The 15364-nt window shown below is 56.6% G+C and overlaps 2 protein-coding genes across 2 annotated transcripts; both read left to right on the forward strand.

Annotated features, from left to right (window-relative positions):
• Positions 1–520: 520 nt before the first annotated feature.
• On the forward strand, positions 521–10008 carry LOC121360863 (hippocampus abundant transcript 1 protein-like). Its single transcript, XM_041480990.1, has 12 exons — positions 521–801; positions 1224–1319; positions 1883–1945; positions 2880–3007; positions 3412–3526; positions 4005–4223; positions 4462–4575; positions 5027–5098; positions 5340–5452; positions 5556–5653; positions 6178–6344; positions 6431–10008. Exons 1-12 carry the CDS (start codon positions 718–720, stop codon positions 6638–6640), a joined length of 1479 nt encoding a protein of 492 aa, XP_041336924.1. The 5' UTR covers positions 521–717; the 3' UTR covers positions 6641–10008.
• A 1870-nt stretch (positions 10009–11878) lies between these two features.
• Positions 11879–15349, forward strand: MADCAM1 (mucosal vascular addressin cell adhesion molecule 1). The gene is made up of 5 exons (XM_041481226.1): positions 11879–12654; positions 12849–13115; positions 13235–13555; positions 13815–14372; positions 14614–15349. Exons 1-5 carry the CDS (start codon positions 12603–12605, stop codon positions 14724–14726), a joined length of 1311 nt encoding a protein of 436 aa, XP_041337160.1. The 5' UTR covers positions 11879–12602; the 3' UTR covers positions 14727–15349.
• The last annotated feature ends 15 nt before the right edge of the window (positions 15350–15364 follow it).

Raw genomic sequence — 15364 nt, forward strand, 5'->3', positions numbered from 1 at the left:
CACGCCCCGCCGGCCCGTGCGGGGTTAACGAGCACCGGGGATGGAGCTGCTCCCCACCCACGGCACCGGGCTCGGGGACAGGGATGGGATGGGACCGTCCTGGGGAGGCGCTTGGCTGGCACCACCCCGGGATGCCGGTGCTGAGGACGCAGCCAGCAGCTCGGTACCGAGAGAGTACGCGGCCCTTCCCGAGCCGCCGGTACCGCCAGCCCCGGGGCGGCCGCGTGTCCTTGTTCAACCCGCCTGGCCCAGCCCGGAGCGGCGCCCGTGACGGGGCAGTAGCCGCTGCCAAAGGCGCCCCGGGCTGCTGCCGGTGCCACCGCCCGTTCCCGGCGCCACCGCCGGTAGGTGACGTCACGGCCCCGCCCCAGCCAGCTAGAAATTCCCGCCCCCACGGCCCGTCCAGCCAATCACAGATCAGCACGGCCGATGAGGAAGAGGCGGAGCAGCCAATGAGGCGCGAGGAGCGGCGCGCCGGAAGTACCTGTTCCCGCTCCGGGGGCGGGGCCAGCGGGCGGGGCCGCCCCCTCCGCTCGCCACCCCCGCCCTCAGCGCCGGGCCCGGCGCTCCCCGCCCGGTGCCGGTCCGGGTCCGGTGCCGGGCCCGGGCTCGGGCTCGGCCTCTGCGCAGCGCGGCCCGGTCCGGTTCGGCCCGGCCCGCCACGGGGAGGATGGGGCAGCCGCGGCGGCCGGTGATCGGCAGCGGCCCGGCGGCGCCATGACCGGCGAGAAGAAGAAGAAGAAGCGGCTCAACCGCAGCGTCCTGCTGGCCAAGAAGATCGTGATCCGGGACGGGGCCGGCGTGAGCGCAGGGCCGGGGGCGGAGCGGCCGCGGGGGGATGGCGGGGACCGGGCCTGGCGGAGCGCTGCCGGTGCCGGTGCCCGGTGGGCCGCGCTCTCACACCGCCCCTGCCGGTGCCGCCGCTGGAGCCGGGCCGGGGCGCGATGGAGCGGCGGTGCTGGGGGATGCCGCGGACGGGCGCTGCCGGTTGGCGCCGCTTTCCCCGTGCGCTGCCGTTCCCGGGCAGCGGAACGGCCGCGGGCCCGGGCGGGGGATGCCCACCGTGCGCTGGGGCTGGATGCATCCCCTGGGCTGGCTGTGAACGGAAAGAACGATCCAGGGCAGCATCTCCGGCTCGCGTTCGGGGTCCCCCAGCCGTGCGGGCTCCCGCGGGTGCGGGACGGGGCTGCTGAAGCGTTTTTGGGTTTTGCTCTGTTTTGCAGCGCCAGGGGATCGGCGAGCCCAGCGTGTACCACGCCGTGGTGGTGATTTTCCTGGAGTTCTTTGCCTGGGGGCTGCTGACCACGCCGATGCTGACGGTGAGGGTGGCTCTCCTGAGAGTTAAGGGCTTAGCACGACCTTTCCTTGGGGAGCTGTGGAAAAGAACTCTTTGGTTATGCAAAAAAAAAAACAACAAAAACCATTTAGGCATATTAGTCTGGTGATATAAAATGGAAATCAAAGCTTAGCACGACCTTTCCTTGGGGAGCTGTGGAAAAGAACTCTTTGGTTATTCAAAAAAAAAAAAACAAAAAACATTTAAGCATATTAGTCTGGTGATATAAAATGCAAATCAAGCATACAGACCTGCAGAGAAGTGATGTGGTGACATAAAGTAAAACCAGAGGGAGTTCAGGTGATGGGGAAAGGCTCTCTGAGCATGCTGGAGTGATTTATAGACCTGGGAGGTGTTAAAGGCAGTGGTTTCCCATACTGGAAAAGGCAGGCAGAGCTCCTCACGTGGAGGCATCGTTGGCAGGATGTTTCCCCTTTTCCCTGGATTGTGCCCTTCCAGTCCTCTGGCTGGCAGATGCTTACAGAAATTTTGCAGAAGTTGCTAACTATGACTTTTTCATTTGGATTTGGTTTGTTTTCCCTCCAGGTCTTACACCAGACTTTTCCTCAGCACACATTCCTGATGAATGGTCTGATTCATGGAGTCAAGGTGAGGAATATTCCTTCCAGGATTTCCTTTAAATCTGCCATGGGTGCAAGAAGGACAAGCCTTTATTACCTGTATAGTTTGCTGGTATCAGCCAATATTTGGCCACTTTGAGGGGCTCTGGCAAACCTGATGCAAAAGGAAGGACACAGACATGGGACAGCTGATTTTACTGAGCAGGAGTTACAACAGCTGTGTGTTTCAGCTGGAAATAATCTCATCAGCATGAGATCAGCCCTGTGCCCATCCTCTGGAGCATAACAGAATGACAAATCAGTGATGTCTAAATTTATTAGTGATAGAAGATGAAACTAAGTGGCCTCAGTGACCCAGGCAGGAGGTGGGAATGTGCTGTGAGAGTGGGGAGCTCCTTGCACTAGACCAGCATTCCCAGAGCAGAATTGCAGGCAGCAGTTGTGAGCAGGGAATATTCCTGAGTTCTGACTGGGGAATCAGGCAACACAGACAGTTCTTGGCTGTCTGTGGCAAGAGGATCTTGGAAAACAGCCCCAGCACTGAAAGGCTCTGCCCTGCCTGCCTCAGGCTTGGGAGACATGGAAAGGCCTTGAATAATTTTATTTGTGCTTAATGGCCCTGGCTTCTCATTGTGTCTGTCCTGTCTCCACCTACAAGAGAAAGCTTTCCCCAGAACTGCAGCAGCTGTTGCCATGCTGGAGCTGTGCCAGCAGCTCTCCAGGTCCTGGCAGGGCTGCCTGGGTGCCCACAGCAGAGCTCTGCAGGGAGCAGGAGGGCTCAGTGGGGCTTTGCTGGTTGAGGATTTGTTTTTTCCTCCCTAAAAGGATGTGGGGAGTTTAATAAACTGCTCTGTTGTAACAGCATTGCTGCGTGGAGCAGTCAGGAATGGGTTGTGTCCTGATGTTGGTGAAAGCTCTCACTGAGGGGTTTCCCTGTCCTCTGGTCTGTCTGTCCATCCCAGGGTCTGCTCTCTTTCCTAAGTGCCCCGCTGATTGGTGCTCTCTCTGATGTCTGGGGCAGGAAATCCTTTCTCCTTCTCACCGTCTTCTTCACGTGTGCACCAATTCCCCTGATGAAGATCAGCCCCTGGTGAGTTCACCCTCAGTCCAGCCCCAGGGGTCTGAGGAGGGGCAGCAGCAAGAGGCTGAAGGAGGAGAGTTTGCAAGTGCTCCTTTCAGCATGAGATGGAAGAGTCTCATCCGTCTCAAGAACGGAGGAGGGTGCTCAGCCTAGAGACTGACTTGTCTGGTTCAGGAAGGTTCACTTGGGAATAAAGGGCTGCTCTGTCCCCTGAGCTTGCTCCTCAGCTCAGTGCATTATTTCTATTAGGGAAATAACAAATCTGCCTTCAGGGGTTTCCAGACCAAGACTCCATGTTCATGTTCTGGTGCACTGGAACAGGATGGACTGGAGGCAAAACAAGGGAGAGGCTCTGCTTCAGCAGCTGTGGACATGGTGTGGCTGCTCTCTAACTGTGCCTTGGGCTCTTGCAGGTGGTACTTTGCTGTCATTTCCATGTCTGGAGTGTTTGCTGTCACCTTTTCTGTGATTTTTGCCTATGTTGCTGATATCACACAGGAGCATGAGCGCAGCACGGCGTACGGCCTGGTAAGGAGCTGAGTCACTGGCCTGGCTCTTGAAAGAAATATCTGGGGCTTTGCAGGTAGGAGAGGTATAAAATTAGGGTGGGAGATTTATTGACTAATCATGCTGTCTCACTGTCATTCTGTCTGGACTTTAGCTCTGAGGGGGAGGCTGATCTCTGCCCACTCTGAGTGCTGGCTGTGTATAAACCAGCCTGGCCCTTCCCTTTTCCACACCAGAGAAGAGGATGCTTGGTGTGATCCTGCCCTTCCTGCAGCTTTACTGACAGCACCATTCAGGAATTCCTAGGACACCTTTGATTCCCCTTTGCTAGAACTTATCCCAGGTGCACCAGGAGAATGTCACCTGTCTCTGCACAGGAATCCCTGTGAATTCTTATTTACCTCTCCAACAAAGATGCCACAAGGAGTTCCCTGGGTCACTGGGGAGGAGGAAATGAGCTCTAAGAAGAAGAGGCTGTAGGGAATTTTTATGCTTCCAGGTGTCAGCCACGTTTGCTGCCAGCCTGGTCACCAGCCCGGCCATCGGCGCGTACCTTTCCCAAGCCTACGGTGACACCTTGGTGGTGGTGCTGGCTTCAGGGGTTGCTTTGCTGGATATTGGCTTCATCCTGCTGGCTGTGCCCGAGTCACTGCCTGAAGAGATGCGTCCAGTCTCCTGGGGAGCCCCAATCTCCTGGGAACAAGCTGACCCATTCGCTGTGAGTGAGCCTGCTGCTGTGTGGGAAGTGGATTTGTTGAAAAATTGTAGAAAATTTGTAGAAAATCCAACACTGCTGTTTTCCAGTATGCTGGTAACGCTTAATGTTTGCTTTAGTCCTGCTGATTTTTAAGGTGTTAAGCCCTTGGCTTGGCTGTCTTTGTACCTGCAGATTTTTCAGTGATATAAAGTCAAATTTAAAAACGTTTTTTTCTTGTTGTGCACCTCTTTTCCTGCAGTCCTTGAGGAAGGTGGGTCAGGACTCCACAGTGCTGCTCATCTGCATCACAGTCTTTCTCTCCTACCTTCCTGAGGCCGGCCAGTACTCCAGCTTCTTCCTGTACCTGCGACAGGTCAGTCTCTGTCAAAGCTCTGGGTGCAGGAAATCCTGCCCTATAAATAAAATCAGAGATGTGTCACCTGTCCCAAGGTGGCTTTTCTTGGCCAATAAGTCAGTAAAGCTGAAATTGTAAGAAATAATGATTTGTTCCAGCTTTCCTGAAATATGTATGAGCCTGCTGACTGCTCTTGGCATTGCCAGGGGCAAGACCTGGCCTGGCTCCTTGCTGGTGTCTGCCTGGCCATCCTGGCTGTGCCAGCTTCAGGCACTGCAAGGGGAGCTCAGTGACTTAAAACTGCTTCTTCAGCCAGAGGAAAATCTTCTGTTTGATTCCTGTGGCAGCCCAGAGGCAGTGGCTGTTAATGTGCAGGTTCAAGTTCAGTAAACATGAGTGACACTGATGGAGGGGCTCTTGTCACCTGGTACACATCTGCCTGAAAAGTCCCTCTTTGATGTTTTCACAGGTCATTGGTTTTTCCTCGGAGACTGTAGCAGCCTTTATTGGTGTAGTTGGAATTCTCTCAATACTGGCTCAGGTGAGAAGCAATTTCTGTGTTGGCTTGAGCAGTCTGCTGTAAGAATGTCCAAAATTTTTGATTTCGGGGCTGCTGAATTGTCAGAACTCCTGTGGCCACACAGACTTTTGAAACAGAGGAGACCTTAAATTGGGAGGGACCCATAAGGATCATCAAAGTCTCTCAGCTTCCTGTGCTCTTGTCTCCTGGTGTTGCCTTCTTTCTTTGCCCCTGCCTTGAAAACACCTGTTTTTCTTTCCAGACAGTGGTGTTGGGAATTCTCATGCGCTCGATAGGGAATAAAAACACCATCCTCCTGGGCCTGGGCTTCCAGATCCTGCAGCTTGCCTGGTATGGCTTTGGATCACAGCCTTGGTGAGGGTTTACCCACATTTCTGTCCCTCTGTGGCCGCTCCCACCCTGCAGCACAGGGTGAGGGCACAGGGCTGTTCCTCACTGCTGCCTCCTTCCTCCCCAGGATGATGTGGGCAGCAGGAGCTGTGGCTGCCATGTCCAGCATCACCTTCCCAGCCATCAGTGCCATGGTGTCGAGGAGCACAGACCCTGACCAGCAGGGTGAGTGCTTGGGGACTCATCTGATGGGGGGGTTCATCCCAGCAGGAGCTGAGCTGGCACAAGGACGTGGTGGTGGAGGGGTGGGCAGGAACATCTGTGCCAGCTGTGGGGTGTCACTGTGCTCGCAGCAGTATTGACACTCTTATCTTTGACCACGGCTGGTGCTTTACTGGGGAACTCCCAAATCATGCAAGTGGGTGTTTGGTGTTGTCCCTCTGAGGCAGAGGAGGCTGCTGCATTTTTGCCTGCCTCACAGCACATCTCTGAATCCTCAGTTAAATTCTAGTTAATTGGAAATTGTTGCTTGATGTGCCCATGCTTATTTCAGTCTGCAAAGCAGCAAGCCCAGCATTACATTTCTAGAACTTGGCACTGAGTGAAGCTGCTCATCTGCAAACCCCTCCCCCTGCACATCATCCAAGTGCTTGATCCTGTCTCTAAATATCTCTAAATATGTATCCTCGAACAAAACGAGTTTCTTTGGAAAGCTGGAGGCATTTCCCCCTTCTTCCCTCTGTCCCCAGGTGTGGTGCAGGGGATGATCACTGGAATTCGGGGTCTGTGTAACGGCCTGGGGCCAGCACTCTATGGTTTTGTCTTCTATCTCTTCCACGTGGAGCTGAACGAAATGGCCGAGGTGGAAACTTTGGGCAAGGCCTCCAAACCCAACATGGCCAACCCTACGGATGAGGTACCTGTCTAGCTTCTCACTCTGTTTGCTGGGCTGTGTTTGCCCTCATGCTTGAATCATTCCTGTCTCTCTCTCTCTCTCTCCAGAGCAGCATCATCCCTGGGCCACCCTTCCTGTTCGGGGCGTGCTCCGTGCTGCTGTCGCTGCTGGTGGCTCTATTCATTCCAGAACACAACCTGGCACTGAGGTCAGGCAGCCACAAGAAGCACAGTATGGGGGCCCAGGCCCACCCCCACAGCCCACCAGCTGGGGGGTCAGATGGCAAGGAGCCCCTGCTGGAGGACAGCAGCGTGTGAGGTGGGACAGGGGACCTGCCTCGGGGCTCGACTCCACATCAAGGATGGACTCAGCAGGAGTTCAGGGAGGGGGAGAGAGGGATCCAAGGTAACAGACTGTGCCACTAACAGCTACTGAGGAGGGATGAGGTTTCCCTTCGAGCCAAATACACCCAGCTGGTGCAAAAATGGAATTGTATCACCTGGTGCTGATGGAAAGGGGAGATACGGAACTGCTCCACTGAGGGATAGTTCTGGAAAGCAAACCCGCCCTTGTGCGTGACCCCTGTGTGCCCTGCCAAACCCTCTGCGTGGGCTCTGCTTGCTGGGAGCTCACTGAGCTGCCCCTGGAATCAAATATGGCATTTGCTCCATGCCCCATCCCTACCAGAGCTGCTCCTGCTGCTGGCCCCTGGCACCCCTGCAGGCTGTGGTGACACGCTGAGGGGACAGCGGTGTGTGAAGCACAGGGAGTGGAGCTCTGAGCTTCCTCTCTGCTGCAGGGCCCCATTCTGCCCCAAGTGAAACTTAGACCAAAAAAAAGTATGAATCTACTGACTTCATGTTCTGATGATGAGGATAAAAATGAAGAAGTTGCAGCTGACACAAGGGAGAATGGGCAGGTGAGAGAAGGGCAACTCCATGAATTACAAACACTTGGATGTGTTGTAATGGGCCACAGCGTTGTAACAGGTCACAATGGCTGTGGTTCTGCTTGGTTTTCTTTTTCTTGTCACTCTGAGGTGGCATTTGCCTGTTGCCTCCACGGGCAGTAGGTAGAAGAATTTTTTTCTTTTTCAGAAATCTTTTCCTGGAGCTGTGAGGGTTGTTTAGGAGATACAATTCTCTGGCAGGTTGGAGAAACAGCTTGGCTGTGCTGAGCACTTTGGAGATGAGTGGTTTCCTGGGAGAAAGGTCAGAGAAATGACTGTTTACCTTGAGCATTGTATAAAGCATGCTGGTTTGCCCCTGGGCTCCTACCATCTGATGCTAAACCCAAAGAGTGTCCAGAGCTGGTTTGTTCTCAGCCCAATAGATCCTGATGGTGAAGGTTTAGTTGATTTGGACTTAGGGGTTTGGATTCCATGTGGCATTTCTGAGCCTGCTGTGGAGGCTTTTGTTTATGGAACAGTGGAACTGCAACCTCTGCTGCAGGCTCAGCTGTGCTCAGAAAGAGCAGGAGGTGCTTGGAGCGTTGTGAAAGGAGCTGAGGCAAACAGGGAATGTGTGGTTGTTTATAGAAATGTGGCAGGGGGCAGGAAACAATTGTTCTCATTTGAGTAAATAAGAAGTGGTGGCATTGAGCAGTTCTGGGAAGTAAGGACCAAACCAAGGACGCTTCAGGAATCCTTTGTTAGAGGAATTGAGGGTGCAGCAGCCAAACCAGTCTTGCCTTGGCTGTTCTCTGGCTGGGATCCCCTCTCTGTGGGTTTGGGGAAGGTTACCCAGGGGAGAGCAGCCAAAAGGGAGGCAGTGCTGCCCCTTTACACCGTGGATCTTTGCAGACACACAGCAGTGACTGCAAATGCCATTTGGTTATCAGAGGTGGGTATTTAAATGAAAGAGTTGGCAGTTTGTTCTGCATTGATCTGGCCTGGTGGCAGCTCTGTGCTCAGAGTTAGGAGCAGCTGGGACACAGAGGGATGCTGAGATGGGTCTGGCTGCAGGTCTGGGGAGCAGAGCCAGCAGAAACTTCCTTGACCTGCTGTGACTCCATTTTTCCCAAGCTCCTTGTGGTGACACTCCCAATTCCCAAACATTAGTGGGATGGTCAGTACTGTGTGTGCATGGCAAGCTTTTATCCTGAAGGAAATCCTGTCACTTGCACTTCCAGCCATTAGTTCCCTCACCTCTGTTCCTCACAAAAATGCCTTTTTTAGAGACGGGACTTTTCCAGAGTCCCAGCAATCCGTTGATTTACATGGGTTAAAGTGAGCTGAAGTAGGATTTTCCCTCACACACAGATGAAGTAAAATATAGAATTGTTACCTCAGAGCTTCACGGGTACAATATAGCGACACGTTACAAAAAGACAAGCATAATTTATATGATATAAAGTATATAGAGATATATTTTTAAAAGTCCTCTCCCTTATTGCATAGTTTATTGAAACCAATGTGTTTCTGGTCCCATTCCCTCTCACCACTGCTGCTGCCTGCAGCTCTCAGCCTCTCCTTCCCCTCAGACCCCAGAACTGTCCAGAATCTTCCCTCCCAGGTCACGTCCCTCACGATGTGACCCCTGAGCTTCTGGTGATGCTGACACGTGCATCGTGGCCCCTGGAGTGTTTTGGTCCCTTTGTCAGCCCCCAAACTCGGGGCCAGGTGCTGCCAGCAGGTGACTGCCAGCTCAGGGGCTGTGACCTGGTTGGTGACCAGCTGTGCTGTCACCTGTGCTGTCTCTGGGCACCAGGGGGGTTACAGCTCTGGGCAGCTGGGGTGGGGATATGGCAGCGGGTGGGTGGAGGGGGGTACAGCACCAGGCAGCAGCAGGACCTCTCCAGGTGCCATCACCAACAGAAATGTGGCTTGTGCTGGTGTGCAGACCTGGCAGCAGGGGCTCTTTGAGGCGCAGGGAGCAAGCAGGGATCCCTTCCCACCCTGGTGGGGTCCCTCTTACCTGGTTTGGTGGGGCCTTGGCCCGGTGCCTCCCCTTCCCTTGGCGCAGGGCTGTGAGCCCTGCCCTGTTCTGCCTTGGTGGGACGGAGCAGGAGCTGGGCCAGGCAGTGCTGGAGCTGAAGTTACCAGAGCCAAATGAAGAACAGCTTGTTCTGAAGGGCTGGTGCTTCTGCAGCGTCCCACGTGGAGGCTGGAAAGGCTGTGTGGAGCATTCAGCTAGTTTTTGCCAATTCTTGTTACTTTATATGAAAACGCAACTTTTTAAAAAGGAATCTTTTCTTAAAATCTGCTTGATCTGCTGTGCAGTGCCTGAGCCTGGCTGTTTAACTTTGGGATTCCCAGGATTTGTCTGCAGGGACTTAAAACCTGGGATGGTAACAGCAACGCCCAAACACAAGGCAAAAATCATCTCAATTGCCTGTCAGCAGTCCTGGCAGGTCAAGTGAGTTTCATCTGATCTTGTTGCATTAAAAACCTGAGTTACACCATTGCTTTCTCTTCTGCCATTAATTTTGCAAAGCAGTAACTTTTTACTTCCCTGTTTTTATTCTTTTTCTGCACTCCAAAGGCTGTTGACAGCTGTGGTATCTTTAAAGCGTGGGCACTCGGCCCCACCTCTGCTCTCTCACAGTTCACCATCATGTGTGTTTGTGTCTCTTTTTTAAGCTAACTATAAAATGTATTTATTTTGGTTCAGGTTGTGTTTGGAACTGGCTAATCTCTCCCTCTGATGGATTATTTATTAAACTGCTGCTTCCCTGTTGTGTCAAAGGTCTCTGTCCTTATTTCTCTCCATCACCAGTGGTACCAGGCAGCTTCTGCCCAGAATTTAAATTCCCCTTGAGAATTATGTGAAGATGTGGGACAGGTTTGGGAGAGCTGGGTCTGGACTGCCAGTCCCTGCCCCAGCAGCTCCCTGGCTCCTGCCTGCCCCACTGCAGCCTCCTCCTGGACTGGTTTTAATAACCCCGACTCTATTGTCTTAATTTTTCAGCCAGGCCTAATTTAGATCTTATCTGACTCATTTAAACACTCTTTGTGGCATCTGAGGACAGTCATAAATGACTAACATAATCCCAAAAAATATAAACACATCCAAGCCAGCTCTGGGATGGGAACTGGTGCTTGATGGATGGTATCCTGGAAACACGAGCCATTACACAGCCTGTTGCTTCTGTATGGATTTCCTCTAGACTGGAACTAGCTTTTGTTTTATTGTTTCCATCTTTAATTGAGAGAAAACCTGTGACTTGTCTCACGTGATGGCGCTGGAGAACAAAGGGCAGGTGTTGCAGTGCAGGATGTTGTGACCACCCTCCCCCTGGGGCAGTGGCAAAGCCTTGTCCCTTCTGGTGACAGCCTGGGGCTAGACCCCAACCCGAGGGGTATCCTGTGCTGGAGCCAGCACTTGTCCCTTGGTGCTTTGTGTCTCCACACTGAGCTGTTTTGTTTCCTGAGCAACATCTCTGGACAAAGTATTGCCCAGCACAAATCCCCGCGCCTGCCCTGAGGGAGGAAGCGCAGTCGGCCTCCAGGAAAGGTGTTCAGGCCCCTGAGTCTGGAAAAGCAGCACTCCTTTCACTCCTTCAAAGGCTTCCTGTGGGCTGGAAAACACTCCTGGTGCATAAGCTTGCTCCTTCTGCCCTTTTACACGCAACCTGGGGATGTCCCTGAGCTGTTCCTGCGCTCCTCGGGGCTGGGGGAAAGTCTCAATTCCACCAAGCATGTGGAGGAACAGGAGTTGTGGTGGGTCCACCACTCAGGGTGAGCAAGGGCAGCTCTGTCTCGTCACCCTGAGCTGGGCCAAGTCCCCTGACCTGCCCCTGGTTGTGTGGCTGAGCCATTGGAACTGGAGGATTATTGGGTTTTTACTCCAATTTCCTCTGTGTTGCCCCCTCTGTGGGTGGCTGGAGCTGCTCTGGGCACTCCAAGCCCCAAAACAGAGAAAGTGCAGCACAAGGTGTGGGGCTTTCTGGTTACTGCTAATTTCTTGAGGTTCAGGAATGTCTGGGCAAGCTTCTTTTTAAGGTGAGGTGGTTCCATCAATGCTCAGCTCTCATTCAGACACTGATTCAGGGGTTTTCTCATCACACCAGTGCCACAATCAGGGTTGTGGAAGAGGGAAGTGAAACCCTGGCACCACCTGTGTGTCCTCAAGGTTCCCACACAAATTTCTGGGAAGAGCCTGGCAGTGTGGGAGCAGCCCTGGCCATGGCTTGTGCCAGGGTTGGGCAGGGGGGCTCTGGAGGCTGCTGGAAAATCCGGGAAGTGGCTCTGTTAACACAGGATGGAAGGAACAAAAAGCCCAGCATCATTAATCACCTGCTTCGGCTGAGTGTGCACATTTGGTGGGAAGTGTTTACAGAGCACTTTCCTTGCTCAGAGGCCTCCTGCACCCTCAAGAGAATTAATGGCATGACCTTCTAAAAGGATCAGTGGCACGCCCAGTGCACGCAGCTGCCTCTCAGAGCAGCTCCCAGCTGGGGAATGTCCTGGTCCTGTGATGACACTGGGTGCAGAGATGGGCACATCCCTCCCTCAGCCCTTTGGGACCTTCCCCAGCCTTGGCTGCAGCCTGGCAGGGTGGGATGGGGCAGAACAGGACTCATCCCTCCATGGGGAGCTGGGCAGGAATGAGGGAGTGATCCAGACCTGGCAGCGACCCAGGACAGATGCTGAGGGCCTTGAGGTTGGGTAATGCAGGGTGTTCAGCACCTTCTCTGGGGTGACACTTTCTCCATCTGTACCACGAGACCAACCCTCACAGGCAGGAACACCTGCCTCCATCCCTGAAAAAAACCTGTTTGAGGAATAAACAGGGATAATCAGCTCACCAGCTGGGCTGACCGCGGGCCCTGGCTCTGCTTTTGGGGCAGGGGCTGGCAGGGCCCTTTCCACAGCTCTGTGTCCCCAGCAGCTCTTGGGGTCATGGAAAAGCTGGTTTGCCAGGACCCCTGGGGGAGTGGTGTAGCCTGCAAAAAACAGGGATAGAGCTGGATCTGAGCCACATCTTGGGGTGTAAGTGCCTGTGCAGGGCTCCCTGCTGGGGTGAGCCACTCGGAGATCCCTCAGGACAGGGAATTTCCCAGGTTTGGGGGGGCTGCCGGCTTGGCCGTCGGCTGGGTGTTGTGCAAGGGCCGAACTTGGAAGAAAATCAGAAACCTCCCTTTGGAAATACCCCTTGGGCGGGAAGTCGTGGAGGTCCCGGGGCCGGTGCTCATGGGGGCGGTTCCTACAGGGCTTAAGAAGGGCTGAGGTTGGAGCCGGCGGCCAGAAGGAGACAGCCCCGGCCAGCAGCACCCGCTCCCTGAAAGGGGGAAGGAAGGGAAGAAGGGAAAACCAGCCCTGCTGCTGCCCTGTGGGTGATGGAGCCGGCTCCTGTCCTTCTCCTCCTCGGCTCGCTGTGGGGCTGCAGCGGTGAGTGCCACGGGGCCAAGAGCCACCCTAACCCCCCGTGCTGCCCTGCCCTGCTGCTCTCCTTGCTTCTCCCACGGCCCCAGGACCTCCCTGTGACAGCCACCCTGTCCCCTGCCGCTGCTGTCGCCGCGCTCGGAGCTGCGGGGCGCTGGGGACTGTCCCCTCCCCTGACCCTGCACTTTCCTCCTGCCCAGGTCGCCCCGCTGACAGGCTGGTGGTGACACCGCGGGAGCCGCTGGTGCCGTTCGGGGGCTCGACGGAGCTGAACTGCTCCTTGGCCTGCGCAGGGGGCAAGGTGGAGTGGAGGGGGCTGGACACCGCCCTGGGGACCATCTCCTCCTTCTCCACCCACAGCATCCTGCACATCAGGCACGCCACCGTGGCCACGGAGGGCATGAAGATCTGCCAGGGCAAATGCCACGGGCAGCACTACCAGAAAACTGTCACACTGAAGGTCTACGGTAAACACTCCCCAGCCCGTCCCTCACCGCCTCCCAGCACAGCCCTGGATCCCCAGGGCAGCCCTTTTCCTCCTGTGCTGCCAAAAATCACCCTTGACGCTGCCTTGACTCCCTTCCAGCCCTCCCAGACACGCTGAGGCTGGAGGCAGCTCCCCACATCCTGCGCCCAGGACACCCCGCCAGCCTGACCTGCTCGGCCACGCACGTGTATCCTCCCACTGGGCTGGCCCTCACCTGGTACCGGGGGCACCAGGTGCTGGAGAACCTTGCAGACGTTGACTGCAAGGATGCCGATGAGGAGGAGCTGTGTAACGTCGTTTCCACCCTGTCGGTGAGCGGCACAGAGGTGGCAGAAGGAGCGGAGTTCAGGTGCGAGGTGACGCTGCACGTCGGGCAGGAGACCTTCACCCGGGTGGCATCTCTGGTGGCAAGTGCTGAGGGTGAGTGCCAGGAGGGGCTGGGGACCCCAACCCGCATGTAGCCCATCCCCTGGAGCCAGCCCCCACTGCCCTGTGCTCCTCGGAGTAGCTCTGCCAAGCAGCAGCAGCAGCAGCCCCCACTTCTGCACCGCTCCTGGATGTCCCATCCCCACCCTGTCCCTCCTGGCAGTGCCCCTTGGCTCCTGCTCGCTGTGCCCAGGGCTGGAGGAGCCTGGGGCTGCAGCGAGGTCCCCTGTGACCATGGCTGCTGTGATTGCAGCTGTGATGACAGCAGCCATGGCCACCTCCACAGCGAGCCCCAGCACAGCCAGGCCCGTGGCCACCACAGCACTCCCGCCAGGGCCCGGTGTCCCTGCCAGTGATCCCACCACAGCACGGGAGCCCAGCACTGCCACCACTCTGGATGTTGCTGTTGTCACCAACCCCCCCTCCACGGAGCCCTCTGTGCCCCAGGACCTCATGGCAGGCAGCCACACGGCAGGTGTGGCCACCAGCACCCTCCCTGGCTGTGGCACAGCGGCGACAGGGCCACCCGTGGGGACAATGCCCGCCTGCAGCCTGCAGATCAGGTCGCTGCCTCCCACCGGGACACGGGGCAGAGCCCTGCGCATCGAGTGCCACGCTCGGTGCACCGGGAACGCCACGGTGGGCTGGCTCCGGACCCCCGCAGCCCTGTCGCAGTACCGGGAGGAGGCGGCGGGCAGCAGCTCTGCCCTGCGGCTGGACCGCGCCGAGCCCTGGCACCAGGGCCACTACCAGTGCGTCCTGCTCGGCCACCGCGCCCAGACGGTCAGCCTGGAGGTGATGGTGGTGGATGGTGAGTGGTGGTGACCTGCAGACCCCTGTCCTCATCGCTCGGGTGGGCTGCGGCCCCTCGTGTCCGTGCCGCGGGTGGTGCTGGGGGGATGCCATGGTTAAATTAAGGTGTTGGGGTTGGGTTGGACTCGATGATCTTAAGGGTCTCTTCAAGTGATTCTGTGAATTCTGTGAATTCTGTGATTCTCCCACCCCTCGGCACTTCCCGCCCGGGCTGCAGTGACAGCTCCGTGTGTTTGCAGATTCCTTCAGCTCCAGCCCTGCCATTGCTATGGGCACAGCGGGATCGCTCCTGGGGCTCCTCCTGACCGCTGCCGTGTCTCGACGCCTGTGGAAACGATTCAGATCTCGGTAGCAGCTGTCCTAGAGGGGGAGCAGCCGGCTGGTGGCCTTGGCCCTCCAGCCGTGTCCCTGCTGTCCCCCGGCTGTCGCTGGCCTCTGGCCCCGGCCAGCAAGAAGGAGCAGGAGCGGAGCTGCTGCCTGCGGCTGCCGCGGCAGGCAAAGCCTGGAGGGCAATGAGCACAGGCGACACAGGGACGAGGCCAGGGACGCGTCCGGGACTGGATCCCCGCGGGCTGGCACCGAACACCGGGCTGGGTCCGGTGCGTGCGGCTCCCGGCACCAGCGGACGGGCGGGAGCACGAAGGCCGCTTGTCTGTCACGACACAAGGTCCCGGGGGGAGGGTGGGCTCGGCGCGCGGGTGGGACCGGTGCTCCAATAAAGAGCTATTTCCGTTCGAGCCCTCAGCAAAGTGTCCTTTGGGCCTGGGCGGCCCCGGTCCCGCGGCCCCTCACCGGCCCCCGGGCACCGGCGGCGTCCGCCCGGTTGCCAAGGGCGGGGCATCTGCCCGCAGTAAATATGGCGGCCGCGGCGCAAGCAGCGTTAAAAACAGAGCTCCTTTGCCCACACACAAGATGGCGGCCGCGGCCTCGCCCAATGGCGGCGTTCTCTCGCAGCCTTCCTGCCCACCGATTGGCTGCCCGCGTGCAACA

Source organism: Pyrgilauda ruficollis, unplaced genomic scaffold (genome assembly GCF_017590135.1).
Source record: "Pyrgilauda ruficollis isolate IOZ18807 unplaced genomic scaffold, ASM1759013v1 scaffold115, whole genome shotgun sequence".
Lineage (NCBI taxonomy): Eukaryota > Metazoa > Chordata > Aves > Passeriformes > Passeridae > Pyrgilauda > Pyrgilauda ruficollis.

Coding starts and splice junctions, on each gene's coding strand:
- LOC121360863 (XM_041480990.1), top strand. CDS start 718: ATGACCGGCGAGAAGAAGAAGAAGAAGCGGCTCAACCGCAGCGTCCTG. Junction 3,008..3,411: donor CTGATGAAGATCAGCCCCTG/GTGAGTTCACCC, acceptor GGGCTCTTGCAG/GTGGTACTTTGCTGTCATTT. Junction 5,453..5,555: donor GGCTTTGGATCACAGCCTTG/GTGAGGGTTTAC, acceptor CTTCCTCCCCAG/GATGATGTGGGCAGCAGGAG.
- MADCAM1 (XM_041481226.1), top strand. CDS start 12,603: ATGGAGCCGGCTCCTGTCCTTCTCCTCCTCGGCTCGCTGTGGGGCTGC. Junction 12,655..12,848: donor CTCGCTGTGGGGCTGCAGCG/GTGAGTGCCACG, acceptor CCTCCTGCCCAG/GTCGCCCCGCTGACAGGCTG. Junction 14,373..14,613: donor GGAGGTGATGGTGGTGGATG/GTGAGTGGTGGT, acceptor GTGTGTTTGCAG/ATTCCTTCAGCTCCAGCCCT.